Source organism: Lactuca sativa, chromosome 7 (genome assembly GCF_002870075.4).
Source record: "Lactuca sativa cultivar Salinas chromosome 7, Lsat_Salinas_v11, whole genome shotgun sequence".
Lineage (NCBI taxonomy): Eukaryota > Viridiplantae > Streptophyta > Magnoliopsida > Asterales > Asteraceae > Lactuca > Lactuca sativa.
Window position 1 is genome coordinate 50,771,895 of NC_056629.2, and position 23,484 is coordinate 50,795,378.

General features: G+C 34.8%; 2 protein-coding genes across 2 annotated transcripts; one reads left to right on the forward strand and one right to left on the reverse strand.

The window, feature by feature from the left end:
* The first annotated feature begins 1,437 nt into the window (after window positions 1-1,437).
* Window positions 1,438-3,131, forward strand: LOC111905057 (probable methyltransferase At1g29790). Its single transcript, XM_023900744.3, has one exon. The coding sequence runs from the start codon at window positions 1,699-1,701 to the stop codon at window positions 2,809-2,811; it is 1,113 nt and encodes a 370-aa protein (XP_023756512.1). The 5' UTR covers window positions 1,438-1,698; the 3' UTR covers window positions 2,812-3,131.
* Window positions 3,132-5,859: 2,728 nt separating this feature from the next.
* On the reverse strand, window positions 5,860-12,440 carry LOC111905067 (disease resistance protein RUN1). Its single transcript, XM_023900750.3, has 11 exons — window positions 11,805-12,440; window positions 10,200-11,304; window positions 9,701-9,769; window positions 9,359-9,583; window positions 8,494-9,228; window positions 7,844-8,411; window positions 7,636-7,733; window positions 7,325-7,456; window positions 7,137-7,235; window positions 6,637-6,714; window positions 5,860-6,408 (listed from the first exon to the last, which is right to left on the reverse strand). The coding sequence occupies exons 1-11, from the start codon at window positions 12,287-12,289 to the stop codon at window positions 6,199-6,201; spliced, it is 3,804 nt and encodes a 1,267-aa protein (XP_023756518.1). The 5' UTR covers window positions 12,290-12,440; the 3' UTR covers window positions 5,860-6,198.
* Between the last annotated feature and the right edge of the window lie 11,044 nt (window positions 12,441-23,484).

A 23,484-nucleotide genomic window follows, 5' to 3' on the forward strand; every position in this document is an offset into this window, starting at 1 on the left:
AAATGAGAAATTTCTGTAGTATTAGATTTATATTTTCTCGAAAATATTTGGAATAAGTTATCAATAAGCTTTCATTGTTTTTTCACACATGTTTTCAAAACAAAATACATTTATATGCTAATTTTTCAACTGTATATCTAAACATTTTCTATATTTTTATATTTTTTAATGTAAAATGCTATTAGTTTATCAATTTATCAATACCAACACACATCTAAGGTAGAGATAAACTATCCTGTTTTTTTCGAACCGACTCAGAATTGTGCATACTTTTTTTGAACCAGTCACGACCAGTATTTTTTCGAACCGGTCATGATCCGGTCTTTTTTTTTTCGGTCCTTTTCGATTCGGTGTTTTTTGGATCATTTTTTGACTTTTTTCAGTCCGATCTCACGGTCTTTGCATTCATCTTTTTTGGTTAAGTTCCGGATTTTTTGGATTAGTTTTGGTGTTTTTCGGTTTCAAGTTTTTTCGTTAACAAATGTGTGATTAACATCACAATGATAGATTAAGACATGTTTCACGTCGTTCTTGGAACGATCTGGTATTTTTTGGAACTAGTTTCAAAACGATTTGTATTATTTGAACCGGTCACAAACGGTCTCCGAAAAGTCTTATATTTTTTTGGTCCGATCTTGATTTGTTTGGAACTAACAAATCAGTCTTTCATTCATATATAGGTTCCTAAAAATTATGTATATTGTAGCCTAACTTACTCCATTTAAGGGTGATAATTTTCGATCCAACTAATAATCTGATATGAAAATAAACGGGTTTGGGTTGAGATTTCTGATCCACCAACCTGTTAATTTTATGTTTTGGGTTAGATTATTTGTTTGGGTTCGTGAGTCAACCTGCTAACCCTAATTAAAATTTTATTTAAGGATTAATAGAATATAGTTAATATATGTCGTTAAAACCTTTTTTTTTTTCAAATATGTTGCTTATTAACATATTATGTTATATTTGTATTTGGTTGTTCATTTCATTCTTGTAAAATGTAAATGCTAACTATTAATTAATTTAAAAATGCCTATAACTTATATAAATTTAACATGTGAAAAGCGATATGAAAACAGCTCATCAACTATTACATAAGAGGAAATCGACTCAAACCCTTGGGTTGATGTTTCCAACCTGCCGAACCATATATTATATGAGTTGAGTTGAGTCAATGTATTATACCCGTCAACCCACCAATTTGTGACCCGTCAGTTTGAACCAACCTAATCACTGACGGATTTAATATATATCTCTGGGTAGCACGAGACACCTCTCAAAAAAATTTAGGAGTGTAATTTTTTCCATTTTTTTTGCTTACGGTGTATTTAGCGATTTTACTTCGATCTCGATCCGCTGCTTAACGGAATGCCATCCTCCGTTTCACATTTTACATTTTCACGTGTCCACCGATAGATAGCCAATAATCTCATTTTCCGAGGATCCACAACGAACCCTGGTCTCTACATTTTTCCGACCATCAGATCACAACTCTCTACGCATCCAACGGTGACAAACATACCATCTCGGATCTCAAACAAGCATCAAAATCAAAATCAAAATCATCACTAAATCATGTCATCCTCACTCCTACTCTCACTCTTCTCCTGAAAACTTGAGCCTCACTGGAGCCGGCTCAAAACCCAACATCACTCGAAAAAGCTCAAAACATTGAGCTAAAAAATTTCACGAAAAATCATGGGATTTACAATGGGTTTGAATCTACTCCTTCTAGTAGCCATGGTTGCCACCAATATCCTCTCCCTCTATCACCTCTCCACCACCATGATCTCCACTAAACCAGCCACAAATCCTAACCCTCCTGTTCCTGATCACCTCCTCCGTCAACTTCAGACCATACGCGCCACCATCAACCATCTCACGCGCCTCCAACCTAATCCCTCTGTTCAGACCACCGCCTCCAACATCCCATCTGACCTCCTACTCTATACTCAGCTATCACCCATTGCATCTGCCTGCCGCCACCACCCTGATCTTCTTCATCAGTACATGAATTACACCCCTTTCTCCGTTTGTCCCCAGCTGTCTTCCGCCGCCGCCGAACCCTTGATCCTTCGTGGATGCCATCCTCTCCCACGGCGGCGCTGCTTCTCTCCCACTCCTAGTAAACTACCTTCCTCCCTTCCCACAAACCCCTTCTCTCCGGTGCCGGAGAATGCCATTTTGTGGAGTAATTACAAGTGTAAAACCTTCGATTGTCTAAACCCAGATCTGGGTTTTGATTTGAAGAAAGAGAAATTAAAGTTTCTGAGCTACAAAACCGATCTCGATCTCCCGATTTCTCAACTAAACGACATCGTAAAGAAATCAAAAAACGTTCTCCGGATAGCTCTAGACATAGGCGGTGGTACAGGTACATTCGCTGCGCAAATGAAGCAAGAAAATGTGACAGTTATCACGACCACCATGAGCATCGGTGCACCCTATAACGAAGCTGCTGCCCTCCGGGGATTGATCCCGTTACATGTGCCATTGCAGCAGAGGTTACCGGTGTTTGATGGGGTTCTGGATCTGGTGCGGTGTGGCCGCGCCGTGAACAGGTGGATTCCGGCGCAATCATTGGAGTTTCTACTTTATGATGTGGATCGAGTGCTGAGAGGTGGTGGGTATCTTTGGATTGATCATTTTTTCAGTAAAAGTATCGATCTTGATAAGATTTTCAGCCCATTGATCGGAAAATTGGGGTATAAGAAGGTGAAATGGGCAGTGGGGAAGAAGATGGATACAAGTGGTGTGAAGAATGGAGAAGCTTATTTGACTGCTCTTTTACAAAAGCCAGTTTCAAGATGATGATGATATTGCTCTCCTTTCTTTTTTGTTCTTCAGGTACCAATTTTGAAATCTATTGTTGTAATATTGTGAAATTGGGGCATATTGGAATTATAATTATATGATATTTGATGCAATTAGGTAAGAATTAAAGAGTAAAAAAGGAAATTAGGAGTTCAAATTCAGGTTTTTCATGATCTTTTCTAGATAATATGGAACTGGTAACTTGTAATTGAGTCCAAATTTCCTTGTTTACAATTTGTAGAGCATATATTTTAATGGTGCACACCATGTTCTCATGTACCTTTTGTTTTACTATAGATTTGTATCCTTGTTGTGTTTCTTTTTTTGGTAAATATTTTACCAATACTTAGCTTTCGTATATTCTCTTGTATTTGTGGTCAACAATTGGGGGAAATGATCAATACTGTGTTCAACAATTAGGATGCAAGTTATGGATTCTACAGACTTTGCCCAGTCAAGGACCAGTGTTATTTTTTACCAAATCTGTAACACTTTTAGGTTCTAGTATTTACAACAAACAAGACCTAAAGGTTCAAGTATGTGGGATTTGACAATAATCGGTAATTGTGTTTTGTTTTCAACTCTTTCGGCCATTGACGATTGCATTAATGAAAAACACAAACGCTAATTGAGGCTTGAAGTCGCTGCAGTCAATTTGGAAGCTTGTGTATGTGTAAGATTTTACACATGGCTCGTGGTAAACACCTCAGTATACTAAAAACATATATTTACTTATTTTAAGTACTTCAAAATTGTTTTTGCGATCATCCAATGACTCACGTTCATTATCATGGGATTTAAGTCAAGGTTGGTCAAAACCAATGTTTTAAAAACCGGTTTTTTAGTTGAACCGTCGGTTCGACCGCCAAGTGAACCGGTTTTTATATTTTTCATGTTTTTTCATATTTTTCTATGCATACAATCATGAATTTGATATTTACATGTTCAATCATTAAAAATACATATAAAACTATATAACATTAAAATAACACATAACATTAAATCAATCCATATACGTCAAAAAGAAAATAAAATATAATACCGAAAATAAATATGGTTTTGGATGAAAAAAACACATCAAAAAACTTTATAACATTTATTATATGCTTTTATTTTGAGAAAACTAAATATATATGAAAAAAATTACCAATGTTTATTATGTAAATTGTTCTTTTTCATGTTTTTTTATTAGGTTTAACCGGTTTATTTGACCGGTTCAACCGGGTTTTTCTAAAAACCGGCCGGTTCAATCCGGTTTAGAAATCAATGTAAAACTAGTGATAGTTGAACCGCTCCCTCCTCCGGTTCTCGGTCCAACCGGTTCAACCGACCGGTTTTTAAAACATTGGTCAAAACCAAATTGAGGCTCAAGGCAAATACAAAAAAATGTGGTCCTTAAAATTTAGAAAATTATGGCGTGTTCAGCAAAATTAGCGGGTAGCTTGTAGCTTGTAGAAACGCTACATGAAGTAACATTTGGATTTGGAGCGTTTTGTTTAAACTAAACATTAGAAGTTTGTAGTCTGAACGGGGTTTTCTGTTCAAAACGGAGCGTTTTGTCAAACGCTTGAAGCTAGAAGCTCTTAAACGCTCCGTGCCGAACACGCCCTTAATCTTTTTTTTTTTACAACGAAGGATTTTGTATATTAAAAGGCTAGCGTAGACCTAGTAAATACAAAGACAAAAAATGAGAATTATCTTTGTACAGTAAAACGTAAAATGTTGGAGAAAACATTTAAAAGGATGTTTGGCATTGCTTTTAGATTGATTTTTAACTTTAAACTTTTTCAAAAAGTTAAAAAAAAAGATGTTTGGATAATTGAAAAGTTCTTTTGAAATGACTTTTTGCAAAGAGTAAAAGAAATGGTTTCAAAAAGTCACAAAAACCTGACTTTTTGTGATTTTTTGTGACTTTACATATAAAAGTTAATCAAAAGACATTTTGCTTAATCCAAACACTTTCATTTTGCTTAATCCAAACACTTTTTGGGGTTGGCTAAAAAAACACCACATTTTACCATATAGACACCATAATTTAATTGTAAAATGTTTTTATTTGTTGAAATTGTATTGTTTTCCGAAAAAACTAATTATAAGTAGTTAATTATATGTTGACTTTTTAAAAAGGGGTCAATGGAGGTGTCCAAATGGTGTCTTATTAGCAACATCCTTTTTAAATAACATCTTTTGCAAAAAGTCCTTCCACTAAAAGTCCTTCTACAAATAAAAACTTTTGATGCTCAAAAGCAATCCCAAACACTCCATAAACTCTACGGATGTCAATAAACTTTAGGCTCTAAAATCTTATCATCAAGGTATTGAAAAAGAATACTAGACATATTACTAGTTTAAGAGGGAGTTTGACAGAATATGAATTTTTAAGTGGTTGGAGAGGGCTGAGAGATAGAAAAAGGAGGCGGTTGTGTGAAATGGAAAGAGATGAGGGAAAGAAGTTTGAAGAAAAATTAGAGTATTTTTGGAACTTGCTTTTTTTTTTTTTTTTTAATCTGGCGCAACTCATTCTCTTGAAAATTAAGAGGCTGCTGAGTTAAGACACAAAAATTAAGAGACTATCAAATGTTTCGAATCTGATAAATAAAAATTCTACCTTTTAATTGAAAATTTAAAAGGCTATCAAACACCCACCTCTTAACCTTGTGGTTGAGATGCACATTTTAATTTTCAGATAAGGGAGATCAAAGGTTTAAACATTGATAGACCCAAAATAATAGTAGTGTTGCATGATTGACCTTCTATCTTGTCCTTGAAGCATGTTAACTTGAGCCGTTAAAATGGTATGGTTTGCCAATTTTCATATAGGTACTCATATATTCAAGCATTTGTACATAATTTCTAAATTTATCTTCTAGGGGATTAAAACCATACCACCAATTTAATCAAATATAATTATATCTACTAAGATTCAAAGAACGATAAACTAAGACAAAAATGTGACTAATAATATTCAGTATAATTCTTGTCAAAGAATTCTCTCCTTTACTTATTATTGATGGGTCAAAGCCCATTCTTTTTATAACCCATTAATGAAGCTGAAACTAATATAGTAATATACCATTTTCACCAACAATCTACAAATGAAAGTATAATGAATATAGATTCTCGACAAGTTATCTATATGAAAACATGATTGTAGTAGTATTAGATAACATACACTACCAACTTTTGGGGAAATGCAATTGTAACTAAACACAATGCTTCTCATCTCAATATAGATTCTGTCCTATTTTCTGTTGGAGAAACATGGTAGTTATAATTCAAGAAGTCTCACCTCCCTCGAAATCATTTATATGCAGAATCATCTGCAGCTACTTCCAAACAGTTTGTTGTGTCTTGTGGAAGAGACCCTGTTTCATGTTTTTAAGATTAATTTGCAGGTTCTACGCTTATCATATACACTCCTTCAATATTCCATACAAGGTCAAAAACATCCATAGTATCAACATCCCCAATAACAGTTAGTCTCCCATCATTTGTATCAAAATCAATTGTTCGCACACCCTTAACCTCAGATAACGCCTTCATCACCTTCTCTCTTTGACTTTCACTGCATAAGTTGACTCCCAGCACAATTTTCTGAAATGTACACTATAGCTATCAAAGAATAATACAAGACAGGTAAAGATTTTTGGAATAATCTTTCTTGCTGATTCACAGCATACAAACTCAGAGGCCCATGGATTTTCTCTATTATTTGTAGCAAAAAAGGGAATTCTATTTGTAAGATTCATCAAATGTCCTTTTTACATCTATAACTTTGGTCCACCCTCTCTTTATCTAATAAGCTTTTTAAAGTCAAATTACCTTGATCTGGCCACTAACGGCATCAGAAACAAATGCTTTAGACATGAAGCTCCGTAGACTAGGAATCACACCAAATTCCTGAATAAATCACAAGAGCCACAATAGCAAAATTATTTTCTTAATATAAGGCGTTAAAAACAGTAAAGTTTAGAGGAAAACATGTTGTAAAGTCTGCTTTTCAGTCATTTTCTCCCAAAAAAAGAAAAAGCAAATATACCTGGCATGCCCATGTTAGCAAAACAAACGGGAAAACATATTTGATTTGGTAAAGACTATTTCTTTTTCCAAAGAGTTCTTGTAGTTTGAGAAGATATTGTATTGCAATTTGCAAAGTGAAAGTTGGTCGTTTTTTTCGTAATTTTTTTTTTGTGATATAAAAATAAAAAAGTTGAAGCATTCTTATGTCGTGTTTGTGAATTGAGAGGAAAAGGCAATACTACTATATTGTGATGAAAAATTGAACTCCTCATATTTATCTTTCAAGCATAATTTTAGATCACCTTTACTCTAAGTTTCTTTCTTGGAACTAAGAAAGGCGGAGATGAACTTGATGCAAGGTCGAGAAATTGATCATCAATATCTTCAGACATGTCCTCAGCCTGTCGGTTGTAAATTTGTTAATTTCCATGACAACAAAAAGTTACAAACTCTTTTTTTTTATCTGTTGTTAAACGTAATATTCAATTACCTTCATTGCTTTATCACTAGTTTTAGATGACGTGGCAGATTCCATTGTCTCCCCAAGCATGCTTGATGTGAACTCCAAAGTTTCATCTACAAAAGACGATTTTGACATCTCCCCGATCTTGTAAATTTCCTCCTATTTGTTTTTCATAATTAAACACGAAAGCCAGATTAGCAAAACCTTAATATAACCCTAACTATAATCAAGTTAGAATCTAGTAATTAACAAACGGTTAAACTAGATTATAGTAGTTTCATTGATCTTGTCACTTATTTGAACTCAAAAGTAAAAGAAATTTTACTGAACAAAGTTACCAATTGAGGACCATGGATGATGCATCGAACAGTTTTCAATTCTGTAAAAGATGGATTCAACTGCTTAGGTCGACCTGTCTTTCTCCATCCTCGTACCTCTGCAACAATCAATGTGTCATGTCATAAGATGAACTTTCTGTATTCTATTTGCAGCATAAAATGCCTAGAATTAGTTTCACAAGAGGGACAAATACTAATTATTATATACCTGTATAGTCAATGGTATCCGTATCACCAACTAAAATTCTAAACCAATCAGGAGCCAGTCTACCAACCTCCATTAACTCAAAGAAATCACGGCGACAAAGGTAGAAAGCTCCTGTGCTTAGTTGAAATCCAGACAAATCTCCTCCAAGAATTTCTACGTTGTTTTCCAAAGTTTCATCATCATAAACCAGGCTCACACCACATTCATGTACCTCTAATCCAGTCATCACAGCAATAGAGACACTAACTTTATCTCCAGTGTCCAATAGGTTTCCAATTGGCCAATAGCTTAACCACATACCAACTTTACCAAATTCGGGTTTGCCAAAAACTTTAGGGTTGTACATCAAATCAACACCATTATCCGTATTGATTTTACAAAACCATGCACAATCATCACCAGATATTGCATATTTGAATGTTACATCAAGTCCTATGAGCTTTCTATTATCAGGACATGAAGGCACGTCAAAGGACAAAGACGATAATTCTGATGCGTACTTTGGTGTCATGTTTGGATCCTTTAGGTCTGGGAGAGATGTGCTCATTATATCAAATTCATACAACATCTGTACCACATAAGCATTAGAATTCAGTCAGAAATATTTTGTAGGTGTTTTTATGCGAGTGTTTGAGAGAGAAACAACGAACCTGGACACACGAGCTTCTGCCTTTAGTGAGCTCATCATCACCAACAAGGGAAACCTCGTGATTTTGATATTGTTTTAGCCACTTCAAGTGTCCCAAATCGTTTTCTTCAAGTTTGGCTAGAGGCACCAGTTTGATAAAGCCTTCAATTTCAGACAGACTGATACAGCCTTCATAACCAAACTCTTGTAAAGTGAATCGATGAGATTGGAAACTTATTTTCTCCAATGAGTTACAGTAGTATATATACAATTCTGCAAGTGTACTTGGGAGACATAGAAGCCATTTAAGCCTTGAGCACAAACTCAAGTCAAGGACCCGAAGATTTTTAAGATGATCATAACAAGGCAGAAACTCAAACAGACTATTGCCTAAGTTCAAGTACTGCAAATTTATTTGAAGACTGAAACTCAGAGGAAAAGAATCAGTACATTCAAGATTGCAGTCTTGGAGGAATAACCTGTGTAATGAAAGTGGGAAGGAAAATGTAGGTTGTAATGAACTAGAAGCTTCTAATCCTACTAAAACATTTGTTTGCTCCCTCTCGCATAGGTTTGCACACCCTGTCATGTTCAGCAGTGTAAGACTTGTTAGGTCTCCAATGGTTTCACAAACATGAACCAGACTGTAACAGTTCCAAAGAATCAAAGTCTCAAGATGAGGGATCATGGACATATTGCGGATTTCAAATAGATTGTGAGAGTCTTTAAGGTTTAGAATTTGTAGTGACTGAAGAACCTGTTGCAAAAGTAACAAAATTGATGATGTATATACTTAAGATGGATGTAGTATGCATAAAAACTACTCGTATTAAGATTTGAGAAACTAAATGGATAATCGATAAAAAGGAGGATGTGAAATTCCCTACCATGGGAGGATCAAAGACTTCCAGGTTGCTATAGCTCATATCTATGGCCACCAAGTTTCCCATGAATAATTCGGAGGGTATGTTTCTTAAATGGAATCCAAGCCAGCTCAGCCATCTTAAATCTTCTGAAAAATTCTCGTAAGACCCCGTGAGTTGCACAAAATTTAGTTGGAGCAGTTTTAGTTTATCCATCTTTTTAAGTGCATCTGTCTTGAGGATTGATGACTGAAAATTTAGCATGAAGAGAGATAGTAAATAAGCTTGAACCTAACGGATGATATTTGTAGATTAATAATTACATCTCAAAACCTCAAAATTCAATATTTACTTCTTTTGTTTTACCTTGAATGCAATCTTCTCTGCCCTTAGCATTGGCATGTCCATTGCTAAACCTTCCATTGTTTCTGAACCCTAAAAGGAAAACAAAGATAAACTTTAGAATTTAAATGAAATAGGAAGGTGTGAAAGTAAAATTAGGCTTAAATTTATTAAACATAAGGTTGTGTTTGGCGCGCCACAGCTAACTGATAAACTAGCTTATTTTTCGAGCTTTTTTATGTTGTCGTGTTTGGTAAGCCAAAAAGTAGCTGATAAGCTAGCTTTTTGAAAAGCTACTTAGACTAGCTTTTTAGGAGCTTTTTTAAAATTTTCCAAATACACCCCTTAATTAATTATAGAAACACATATTCTTACATGTCCTTTTATGTAATTTTATATATTTCAGCTAGTTTTTCAGCTAGTTTTACCAAACGTTATTTTTTATCAGCTAGCTTTTTATTTAACAGCTAGTTTTTCAGCTAGTCCGCCAAACATAGCCTAAATATAAGAAGCATCTAATTACCTCTCCTTTGCTTAATATCTTATAAGAATCGCTACTAAGCCAAACTCTACTACGTTTTGTAGGAAATTTTGATGATTCTTGACGAACTATGTGTTTCCCCATCTCTTGAAGCAATCGATGCATCATCAGTTTTTTGTTTGGTGAAACAGAAAGAAGACATCTATTGTATAGGGTTTTAATACCAGATAATGCACAATAATCATGCTCCAATATCTTCACCACATAATCCTCATCTTTCCCAACAAAGAAACAAGCAATATGCAAAAACAACTCTTTCTCTAGGATAGAGGGCAATGACTCGTAGCTTGTTATAAGTACACTTTGAATCCGAGAATCAAAATCTTTATCCAAAAAATTCAATCGACTTTTCCAATATAAAATGGTATTGTCATCGGATAGAGAAGATGCCAACATTATAAGAGCTAAAGGATTTCCTTCACAATATTTTACTGCTTGTAATGCAAGCTCCTCAAAACCTCCCATGGGAACCTTAGAACCAAATGCATGACGACTTAAAACCTCTAAAGATTCATCATCATCTAATAATTTCATTTTATAAACTTCACACCTCCGATACGGAAACTTAAACCAATTATCTGTATTTTCCGTGGTTGTTGTTATTATAATCTTGCTTTGTGTATTAATTTTCCCGGATCCAAGTAAAGCGATTAACTCACTACGTCTAGCAACATCATCAAGAACAATAAGTGTCTTTTTTGTTTGTAAGGCCTCCTCAATCTTACATGTACCTTGAGAAACACCAGGTATTTTTCTCTTCTTGCCACCTAAAATATCGTTTAGAAGTTGTTCTTGTAGCTGAAGCAAATCATCGGATTCTTTACATCTGCGACTAATGTCTTCAACAAAACTCATGCTTTCAAAATTATTCCAATTTGAATCATAAATATACTTGGCCAATGTTGTCTTGCCACTTCCACCCATGCCACAAATTGCTAAAAATTCAGCATTGGATCGATTTAACCAGGAATTGATATTTTCATATCGAGTGGCTAACCCTGTTAGATTGAGTGGAAGATGAACTTCTTTTCGATCCAGTTTATTGTAAATGGTGTCAACGATTTCCTTTATAAACTCTGTTTCAGGCCTGGAACAACATGAAAAAAAAAATGAACAAGTTAATGGGATGATATTTGGAGATTCTTTGATCAGTACTTAACTTTGAAAACGTAGTGTGCTACTAATATATGTTTAGATCAGATTACCATTAAAGTTTCCAAAAAAGATTCAAATTCATTGAGAATGGTAAATAAATATTTCTCTAATTTAATTCCAAACAAATTTTAAATCTAAATAAAACAAATCTTGACAGATTACACAGACACCATTTCTTACACCATATTTGGTGTATAGCTACTCCAACCCAAACACCATTTTTTACATCAAATATGTGTAATACTCTTCAGTCGTCATTAACACCAAAGTTTCAAGCGTCACGTGTGCAATTTTGGTCATTCAAGTTTGATTTTATACATTTCTAGTTTATTTTAATTGTTTCAAGTTAGAGTTTATATATTTTTAGTAAATTTAATTGTATAGTCATATTTCAATAATGACTAATTTACAGGAAGAGTCGAAGAGACATACCCTGACAGAACCATGCCGGCCAAATCAGCAACCTCTCTAAGAGCTCTTTTCCACTGGTTCACGTTGTGATCTGTCCACCTTTGATTGGCTTTGACTTGGATTGCAAAATTTTTATTATGTTTTCTCACATCAGAAGGATCAACATGATAAAAAACAGGTAGAACAAAATGATTACACTCTTTCCTTTGCTTCAGAATCGACAATAGCTCATCAAGGCACCAAGTGGAAGTGGCATAGTTTGGTGACAATACAACTATTGAAGCCCTTGATTCTTTAACTGCTCTCCCGATCTCCGGATTCAGTTTTTCACCTCTGTCAATTTCTTCGTTATCCCTAAAAGTATTAATACCTGCTCGGTTTAATGCATGGTAAAGATGATCCGTAAAAGAATCACGAGTATCTTCGCCTCTAAAACTTAGAAAAACATCATAGCTGCCATGAGGACTAGTAGAAGCCATACTACTGGAGGAAGAACTGGAAGCCATTGAAATTGGATCTGTGAGGATGGAAAATGAAGTCGTCGTTGTCGTTGTCGTCGTCGTCGTCGTCGTCCCTAATAGTGCAACCCAATCAAGTGGGTGTGGTCATCGTCAAAGGCAAACTTCAATTATGAAAAACTATTCCCCCCACCTGCCGCTCAAAACAAATATCTAAAATAGAAATCAACAGATAGATAGAAGGGTAAATTATAGATTTGACCTATGTGCAGTGCTGTTTTGAATATGGTTTAAAAATGAACATTGAAGTTTTTTTTTTCTTTTTTTTTTTTCCCTTAATTTTATTTTTAACTATTATAAAAATATGGGATATTCATCGGTCACCTTTACATAAGTAACATAAATTACTTTTAAGTTTGAAATTTTGTAATTTTCAAATTTATATAATAAAAACATGTTTGAAAAATATTTCTTAAAATAAAAAATTTGAAATTTCAAACTAATTTTTTTTTCTTAAAAGTTCAAAATTTTGAACTTAAATCTTTGTATCTTTTTCATTGATTATATATATATATATATATATATATATATATATATATATATATATATATATATATATAGTGGCAGATCCAGAACTTCGGTGTAGTGGGGACCATTTTATATAAAAGTTAACTAATATATAAATAATAGTAATTATATAGTTAACTTTCAACGTTTTTTCTGATTTTTTAAGATATTGGGTGCCAAAAATATTAAAGTGAGGACCATCTATGTAAATTTTTCTAAAAAAAACTATATTTTGCATATAGTATATGGTGGTACACCCTTTTAAGTGGGAGCAAGACACCCCACTAAAAGTGGCTGTATCCGCCACTATATATATATATATATATATATATATATATATATATATATATATATATATATATATATATATATATATATATATATATATATATATATATATATATATGGCCAGGTTTTTGTGTTTCTTATATTTATTGTGTGCTAGAATGTATTAATAAAATTTTTGTAAAATTAAATAACGATAGATATTAAATTATTTCCATAATTATATGTATATTAAGTGATATTCATAATTATAATTTTCTTTCTATGAAAACTAATTAAATTCGTCATTAATGTCAGCAATAACATTCTTTCAGAGTGAATTTGCATCTAGGTTTTTATATATGGGTTCGTTTTTTTTTTCAGGACTCACTCACTTAAAATACAATAAAGTTGCATGGAATATGAAGAACGGTAGAGTATTCTACGAGAATATACTCTCATTCTTCTAGATACGAATGCATTTTAAAAGAATATTATTGTTGACAGTAATGAAAAATTTAATTAGTTTCCATAAAAAGAAATTATACGTATAGATATCATTTGATATACATATGATTTTTACTAAATTTTATTGGTGCATTGTAGCACACAATAGATCTGAAAAACATTTGAACCTATATATATATATATATATATATATATATATATATATATATATATATATACACACACTTTACAAACAAAAATCTTTTAAATAAGGAAAAGACATAAATAATAAATACAAATACTAATATGTCTCAAGAGTTGGAGCGAGAGAAGGATGGGTACTCAAATTGGATCTGAAGTCAAGGACAATTGGCATGGAAGACCCGTGGTAAATATGTTTGCATATTAGAAGGTCGAAGGGATGTGTAAACCCCGAATGTGTCTGATAGCTACCTTTTTACAGGCAAAGTGATCAATGCCTATTTTGATATAATTCGTTTATTGGTGTTACACATGATTGCCTGATAATAACATGTACATTATCACAATACACATGTATAGATTGATAGATTGGTGTATGTAGTTCAAGGAAAAAGATTGTATAGCAAAATGACTCAACAACGACATTGGCAACTCCATGATACTCTGTTTCGACATTGGAATATGATATAGTCAGAGGCATTTGAGGGACTAGGAGATCAAGTTTTCGCCTAGGAAAACATACTAACAGGAAGTAGATTGACATGTATTCGGGCACCCGCCTAATTGGCATCAGTGTATGCGATAAATTAGGATAGTTCAGATGGGTAAAAATATAGGTAGAGATCAAGAATGCCTTTAAGGTATCAAATGATATGCTTGGTAGGGTATAAACGAACCAAACGAACACGAACAAGGGTTTGTTCATGTCCGTTCATTTAAGTTATTTGAACAAACGAACGAACACGAACGGATAACCAACGAGTTTTCTTGTTTCTGTTCGTGAACAAATTACTTTGTTTATGTTTGTTTAAAATATTGAGAGCACTAATGAGATTGTGGTAAGTAGACGGTTGGTCGTATGGTTGTCGGAAGTGGCACTTAAAGTAACAACTTAGAATTGGTGTATATCACGGTTGCTTTGGGTTTTACAGTGTTCCATGTTTGCTTGTTCAGAATGGTTTCGACATATTTTTGTTGAGATAGAAACATGTTGTGAGATATGCATTTGACCGAGATGTAACGACCTAAAATAAAAGACACTAGTCTGGGCTCTTAATGAATTTAAGAGTATCATTGGGCTTTTGGAACTTTGAGCCCATGAGTTGTTTAGACCAAGGAAATAATCTAAGCCCAACTATTATTAAAAATGAAGATTTAAATACAAGGTTTTAAGAATTTTAATATTATCGTAGCTTTAAAGATAAATGCATTTTTGGTATCTAAATACCATTTTTGGATTTATTAAAAAAAATGGTTTTCATTTAAATAAAAAAAATTACTTTTGTCTAAACGTCACCCATTTTCACTATGGGACATAAATTGAAGATATTTGCTAACCCTAGTTTGAAATTGATGAATGAGAATTGGAAATTAGTTGATAATACTGGTATTAGATTGATATTATTTACATCATAGAAAGTTCAAATGTTTCATGGTGATTGATTGCAATGTATGGAATTGTTAAAGAGAACCTAAGAGTGACTTTTTACTTTGGTTAAAATTGTGTTTGTGGTGAAATTGGCATGTAATTATGTTATTAATAAGTAGTTATGTAATGATATGTTAAATTATGCTGGTATGAGACAAATTAAGATAATTTTGCAAGGAATGACCAACAATTTGGTAAAGAGAAAAGTGTTATTATTAAATATAAGTATGGAGTATGGAGTATAGCCAAAATGTATGCAATGTTGAAATTGAAGTTAGCTAATAAAAGATGAATTCTAGCTTGAATGCAATAGAAAATGGACTGTTGCTTATTAGTATAAGTTAGGGATGAGCATATGACCCGTTGGACCGGACCGGACCGGAAAAAAAAAACCGGGACCGGACCCGGACCGGACCGGATATACATATTAATGGGCCGGTTTTCGGGTTTTGTTTTTACCGCTAATCGGGTTTCGGGTTTGGACCGGACCGTACCCGGAATACGGGATTTAACCCGGACCGGACCGAAAAAAAAATTCTCCTTAAAATATATAGATAAGGATATTGAATTATTAGTTAATGTTATATATAACATTATGTATAAAACTTGATGTTTTTATTGTAACATTATTTATAGATCTTGATCAACGTTTGTTCCTATCACTTTACAAGAAAAAATGTATCTAGCATGCTAATTTTTGTTCAAACATGCAAATTTTTTTTTTTATAAAAACATGCAAATTTTTTTATAAAAACATGCAGTTTTTTATAAATAATGTTGTTTTTTACACAAAAAAACTGTTAAAATGCAGTTTTTTTTATTAACAATGTTGTTTCTTTTTTGTTAAAACATGCATTTTTTTATAAAAAGTGTAGTTTTTGTGCTAAATAGTGTAATTTTTATTTGTTTCAAATGTTAATAAGGTTTGTATTTTTTTGTAGACATCTCATTTGCACGTGATCTAAGTAAAGTCCCACATTGTACCAATTTCAAAGCCTAGTTCGGTCCAAAACCCGAAACCGGACCGGACCGAACCCGAACCCGAACCCGAACCCGTACATCCAAAAACAATCCGGTTTTCGGGTAAGAAAATTCACGATTTTTGGTCTTCGGGCCGGTCTGGTCCGGGTTTGGCCCGTTGCTCATCCCTAGTATAAGTTATATGCAAAGAAAGATTATAATTGGTAAATATCCAAATAAGATGTTATTCTTGAAATATGCAAGTATGAACACTTGAACGGGTAACAACATGAAAGTGAACTTAAAGACTTGAAAAGGTGTATGCGCTGTAAAATGAAAGTGGAAGTAATCACTTGAAAAGATTGAAAAAATGCTTGGAAATTGGTTAAAAAAAAGTAAAGTCATTTTAAACATAAAAGTGAAAGAGTTGGAATTGACCTAAAACTTAAATACGTTGATGTTTTATTATGTAAACATGCAATAATTAATGTGATATGAAGGCTGGACGAGAAAAGTGATAAAACACTTAAATTTTAAAAATGACCAAATTAGACGTAAGAAAACTAAAAAAATCTTTACGAAATCTTATAATTTTAGTACTTATGAATGCATATGAGTATGTAATGAAGTTATCATAATATCTATATAATATTGGAAGTATTTTGGCAACAAAACATGTGAAAATGTATGATTCAAAAGAGTTTATAGTTTTGAAAACTTTAACGGGTCAAAATGGGAAAGATGGTTTTTCGGATCATAATGTGATCAAGTAAAGGTCTTGGGCTTCAAAAAGAGAGGTTAGAACCTATCAAATATTGATAATGTTGTTTAAGTGATTAAAGTCCACGATTTGTGCTTTAAAGCAAAGGGTAAAATGGAAAAGGTGGTATTCCGGGCTTCTTGCATTAATTAATGATTTTAGCTTGATATGTTTTTAGTCAAGTAATTAGATAGAATTGTGGGACTCGTCAATATCTTCTTGTGCATATAAAGATCGCCGAAAACAGAGTTGAAATGAAGAAGTTATGAATGTTTGAAGCTGTAATGGATTTAGGTGAAAACCTGTCTCCACGGAGTGGAGAGTTGTTTTACACGGCGTGGTAATCGTCACAAAGTATATAATTGTATTACACGGCATGGTAATCCCCACAGAGCGAAGAACTGTCTTCTACGGAGTGGACGCTAGGCAGGCCCAAACCTATGAATTTTTAGGGTTTTCAACGTATTTAAAGGTAATGATTCATATTTTAGGGCATTTTATTAGCCTCCATCACATATAGAACTTCTTGAGAGCAACCCTAGCCTCTTCGTGATTTGAGCTCCTCCTCTCTCCTTGAACCTCTTTAGGGTGCTTTTGGTGATGATTTTATGAAGCTTGAAGATCAAGATAGTTCTTTTGATTGCAAGAAATGTTGTCTCACGTTTGGATCTATCAAAGTCACTCTATTTTTAGACTATTATGAGTATAAAGTTCATATCTTGCTCTTTAGTTCTTTAGATCTTGTCATTTATGGTTTTTGACACTTTTGGTCAATTTTATGGGTGATTTTGGAGTTGAGTGAACTCCAACATGAATCATCCCAAAAAATATAAGGTAAAATTTTCATTTTTAGTTCAACCATAACACAATTTAACCATTTAAATCATTCAAAATAATCAGAGTAAATAGTTATCAAAGTACAATTCCCAAAATCATAAAGTGCGGAAACATAAGTGGATGTGTTGCGATCCAGTCGGGCTCTTCCCTTACAAACCGGGAGTACCTGAAATCATAAACATAAAACCATAGTCACAAAGCTTAGTGGGTTCCCAAAAATACCTCATACCATATATAGCATGCATACCTATATACATCGGGCCCCGCTCGGGATCGGGTCCTGCCCGGTACATTCATCAGGCCCCGCCTGACATCTGTCTGGCTTACATACAAACCTAGACCTCACATGTGTCACACCCCAAAACCTGAACGACGGAAACGTTCTGGGGTGGATGACGTCATGTCAAGTATCACAACATATGAAGTATAGTAATCAAAGTATAACAACCATTGCATTAATAGTAATAATTTTACATCGGTTACATGTTATAGTAATATCAAAGTAATTACAGAACATAACATAGATGCAGCTCGGTACTAGGTTGTCTCCACAAACGCTTCCGGGATATACCTGTCTATCGCTGACCTGAGAATACAAGTTATTTTGAAAGCGAGTGTCATCATTTTATAATGTTGTTGAGTCCATAAGTATTTAGTGTCATTTATGTAAGTAAGCATTTTTATTCAAAAAAACCTTATGAAAGATAGTAGTTTAGAATTTACGGTGTATTAGCATCCTTTCCAGAAAAATCCTATATTTTCTAAATAAAAGCAGTCTTCTACCAAGACTCGACAGAGTTATGTTTTAAGGAGAAATTTTCCCCAAAATACTATCATTACCAAAATACGGTATTGACTTTAAAGAAAATATGAAAATATCAAAAATACTAGGGGAAAAATAACATATGTCTCAGTAGTGATACTGCTAACTAAGGCGATACTGCTAACTAAGGCAAAAGAAAACATAGACTCCAGGAGAGTATCAAATGAATGATACGCCTGGCTCAGTCTAACAAAAGGAAGCATAGACTCCAGACAGTATCGAATGAACGACACAACTAGGAAAGTCTAAAACAAGGGAATACAGACTCCAGACAGTATCGAATGAACGACACAGCTAGCAAAGTCTAAAACATCTGGTAATCCTAATTGGGTTGTTTCAAAAGTACCGTGTTACCTTAAGGCCATGAATTATAAGGTAGACATAGAGATACTCGTAACCATACTGATTGACACTAGAGTACTTGACGCCCTGCAAGCGTCGGAATAAATGTGACATTTGTCACCCCTTGGCTTGGTAGGCCGGGGACTGTAGCTAGCAGTCAGGGTGTGGGAGTGTCAGTCCCGTATAGATCTATACACACAATGTCCGCTCTCCCTCCAGGAGACTCTGGTTACCAACTTGATGACGGGGAGATCCACGTCTTGAAGATGCATCTCGTATTTTGAATTTTATTGTAAGTACTGGAATAACGATATAGACTCACGAATGAACTGACTCCTTTGGAATTCTCTGTACTAGAAAGAGTAAATAGAATCTCCTAACTATTCCTATAATAGTTACTAGTGTCTCTGATCTATGAATGATGAATGGAAGGATGTCCTTGCTGTCACACACCCGAACCAGACGGCGGAAACGTCCGGGGGCTGTTGTGACTTAATTGAATACCATAACATTGAATATATATGAAACATAACATCATTCGTCACCATGCATTAATATAGTACAACCGAATAAGTTTACATCGAGTACATTGTTTTAACATTACATTCCCAAAAATAAATTGTTCGGTTCATAAATAAACAAATTGCAAGCCATCACTGAGTATATTTTCCTTTGGTTCACTTGTTACCTGAGAATACAAGTATTTTGAAAAACGTCAACATATGAAATGTTGGTGAGTTCATAAGCGGTATTTGAAAAGCAACGTTTTGTATTATTTGGAAAACCACCAGAAAATCCGATATTTTCTGAAAAGAGTTTCTGAAAAAGTTTGTGAAGATCCATAAGTATGCTTGTTTGTTTCTATAGTTGTAAAAAAAATATATTTGTTCATTAAACTTGTGTATGTTTCGAAAAACCGTATGTATTGAAAAACCCTAGGAAAACTCGATGTTTTCCTAATACTTTGAATTCCATGTAGTTGAAAAAAAAACCATCACGGCGTGTGAAGTCATTAATTCCAGGCGACGTCGGATTATTGCGCATAGTGAATTGCTATAAACACGCGTTACACAAACGGCCAGTTTACAACTTATACTAACGATCCCGTAGGCGTCGTCCGTACTATTCACGTAATCCAACCGCCCTGACTTCGAGTAATCCCACATCCGAAGAGAAAGAGGGCACGAAGACCTCGATAACTCCGTTAGCCGGTTGGGGATAAAAAAAGAAAGAGTGCGAAGGGCCCTTGACCCGACTCGCATTAAAATATCCGACTTTACTAGCAGTACCAAAGGACCCTTGGGGACCAATAGTATAAAAGCCATTGAAAGTCCTTTTACGCTGTGTTAGATCATGTAAGACCCAACAACTCGTAAGGTAGAAGTCTTCGGGCCTTAAGATCAGGTCATTGGGCTAGCTAGGCCCAACAAACAAGATTTTACACTTTGGGGCCCAAAGATGGTGTGTAGACGTCTGTGCACTCTCACGTGTGTATTAAATTCCCAAATGTTACTTGTGTGAATCGAGTTATCGTCGTGTTAGTAGTTTCGGGTTGTTATTGATTCGAGACCGAATCAATTCGTTTAACAACGATTTTTGGTATTGTTGTGTATTGTATTTCGTTGGTAGTCGCGGTGTCAATATTTGATCACGTTGGGTGTATTGAATTAGCCTTGAAAATTTTCTGTTTTCAGCCCCCCCCCCTTTTATTTGTAAATTTACTTTTTCAACCCTCTAATTAAATAAATTTCCGGTTTGGTCCTTAAACCATTTTTCTTGACATTTTAACACCAAAACTTATTGAAATTGATATTTTTCAGCATATTTTTAATTGAAAACAGTTTGAGTCCCAGAAATACAGTTTTCTCGGTTATAACCCCTCTTTTTCGCAGTTTTTACAATTTTGGCCCAACTTGGAAATTTTTGCAACTTTGGTCCTTTTTAAATTTGAAAAGCATCTTAAACCTTAGAAAAGGCCTTGGAGCACTAGTAGTCCACTGTTTTACAGAAAAACACAGTTTTGGCCCTTCAAAACAGAAAATTTCGCATATTGGGCCCTATTGGGCCGAAAATGTCATTTTTAGCCCATTAAGCTTGAAATTTATGTTTTTAATCCTCCAAAAGGGTATATTTTCAGAAAATACATTATGGAAATTGTTTTGACTCATCTCACCCATCAGAATTCGAAATATTTCATTTTGGGCCCTTTAACTTTATATTTTTAACATTTTATGTCCGAAAATTGAGTTTTTAGCCCAAAGAAAATGTTATCAAGCCATTTAGCTATTTTTCTTGGAACACTTTGTATGTAGAAATATATTTGATGCTAGTATCATTTAACATAAAGCATATCTCGATTTTTAGGGGTTTATGGCTAGATCTAACATCATAAACACACAAAAACACACATATAAGCATAGAAATCATACAAGGCATACAAAACACATATAGATCTACACTTTCACTTGTATTCCCCCCCCCCCCCCCACAAAACTTATAAAACAGAAAAATAGGGAGTATGAAGCTCACCTTAGGGTGGGGTTTCGGTTTTTGAAGAAAAGATGGAAGAAAGCTTGGTGATTTTTGGCCTTAGCACCCTTTTCTTGAAGATCTCGAGTTTGAGGTGGTTCTAGGATGTAAGATCACGATTTTTGCATGGATTAGGAAGAGATTTTTGATAAAACAAATAATCTAAGTCATAGATCCAAGCATAACCTTACCTTAGATGAAGATTTTGTGGAAATATCCTCTTGAAAGCCTCTTAATTTTCGAGATTTTTGAATGGAGAGGAGGGATGAGTTCTTGAGTATTCTAGAGAGAATTTGTGAGGTGTGTGTGTGTGTTTGAAATGGCCGAGAGAGAGAAGAAATAGACCCTTGAGGTGATATGCATGGAAACATGGAATAAGTTGCATGGAGATCCAAAAGACAATAATGAGGTGTCAATTGCAAGTCAACTCTCTTAATCTCTTCTTGGGTTTGGGCCTTGGGCCGAGAATTTTGAAGGGAAAAGGAAAATTTGGGCTTTTTGCCCCTAAGCCCAATATTAGAGTTAGTTTGGGTGAGTTTTAACCTAAAAGAAATATAACATGATTTTTACATTTTGTTGGACTAGTTTAGGTTATTCATGGATCAAAGCTTTTAATTTATCTCATTCTAGGCCCAATATGGCCCAAAATGTTGAAATAAATTAATATGGGTCCAATTAGAGCCCAATTAGGGTTCTAAGCCCATGATAGTCAAATTGGAAGCTTATTGGTCCATTGAGTCCAATAAGGAAGTCCTAGTCCAAAATGGACCTAATCAAGAACTTCTAGGGTTTCCAATTGCTTGATGACTATTTGTAGTATTTGTATGATGTATTTGATTGAAGTTTTTGATGTCATAATAATAGGTATCACACATGCTCTTAAGTTTTTGATTCAACATTAACTTGAGTGTATAGATTACATGACACAAAATTTCTAGTTGTGACATCATCCCCCCGTTAGAGGGAATTTCGTCCCGAAATTCTGTTCGAAGCTAGGTTTGAGAAGGCTAGAATAGGTGAGGGTACTTTTGCTTCATTTGGTCTTCGCGTTCCCACGTGAATTCTGGCCCACGCTTTGCGTTCCACCGTACTTTCACGATCGGGATGCGACTTTGCTTAGTACGCTTCACCTCCCTGTCCATGATTTCGATTGGTTCTTCAACGAACAGGAGATTCTCATTGATTTCGATCTCGTCAAGAGGAATGACGAGGGTTTCATCTGATAGGCACTTCTTCAGATTAGAGACATGGAACACGGGGTGAACACTGTTTAGCTCTGTGGGTAGCTGCAGCTTATACGCCACTGGGCCTATTCGGGCGACGATTTCGAAAGGTCCAATGTATCGTGGGTTCAGTTTTCCCCGCTTCCCAAAACGAATAACTCCTTTCCAGGGCGAGACTTTTAACAGTACTCGATCTCCGACTTGAAATTCTAAGGGATTTTGCCGTTTATCGGCATAGCTCTTTTGTCGGTCGCGCGATGCTTGCAATCGAGCTCTGATTTGAACGATCTTTTCCGTGGTTTCATGAATGATCTCCGGTCCCGTTAGTGCTTTGTCCGACATATGTGTTCTTGCCAGTTGGGTATCACCCACCTCAGCCCAACATAATGGTGATCTACACTTACGCCCGTACAGTGCTTCGAAAGGAGCCACCTTGATGCTCGAATGATAACTATTGTTATACGAGAATTCGATTAAAGGTAGGTGGGTATCCCAAGACTTCCCAAAGTCTATCACGCATGCGCGGAGCATGTCTTCAAGCGTTTGAATGGTTCGTTCGCTTTGACCGTCCGTTTGCGGATGATAAGCGGTGCTCATGTCGAGATGAGTTCCCATTGCCTTGTGGAGTGATTGCCAAAAACGTGAGGTGAACCTACTGTCCCTATCCGAGATAATAGATTTTGGCATTCCATGGAGTCTCACGATTTCTCGTAGGTACAAACGCGTCAATCTCTCCATCTTGTAGGATTCCTTGATTGGCAGGAAATGGGCAGATTTCGTCAGTCGGTCGATTATTACCCATATGGTGTCTAGCCCGCCCGACGTCTTGGGTAGCTTGGTCACGAAATCCATAGAAATTCC

Coding starts and splice junctions, on each gene's coding strand:
- LOC111905057 (XM_023900744.3), top strand. CDS start 1,699: ATGGGATTTACAATGGGTTTGAATCTACTCCTTCTAGTAGCCATGGTT.
- LOC111905067 (XM_023900750.3), bottom strand. CDS start 12,289: ATGGCTTCCAGTTCTTCCTCCAGTAGTATGGCTTCTACTAGTCCTCAT. Junction 9,770..10,199: donor AGATATTAAGCAAAGGAGAG/GTAATTAGATGC, acceptor TTTTCCTTTTAG/GGTTCAGAAACAATGGAAGG. Junction 7,236..7,324: donor CTAGTGATAAAGCAATGAAG/GTAATTGAATAT, acceptor TACAACCGACAG/GCTGAGGACATGTCTGAAGA.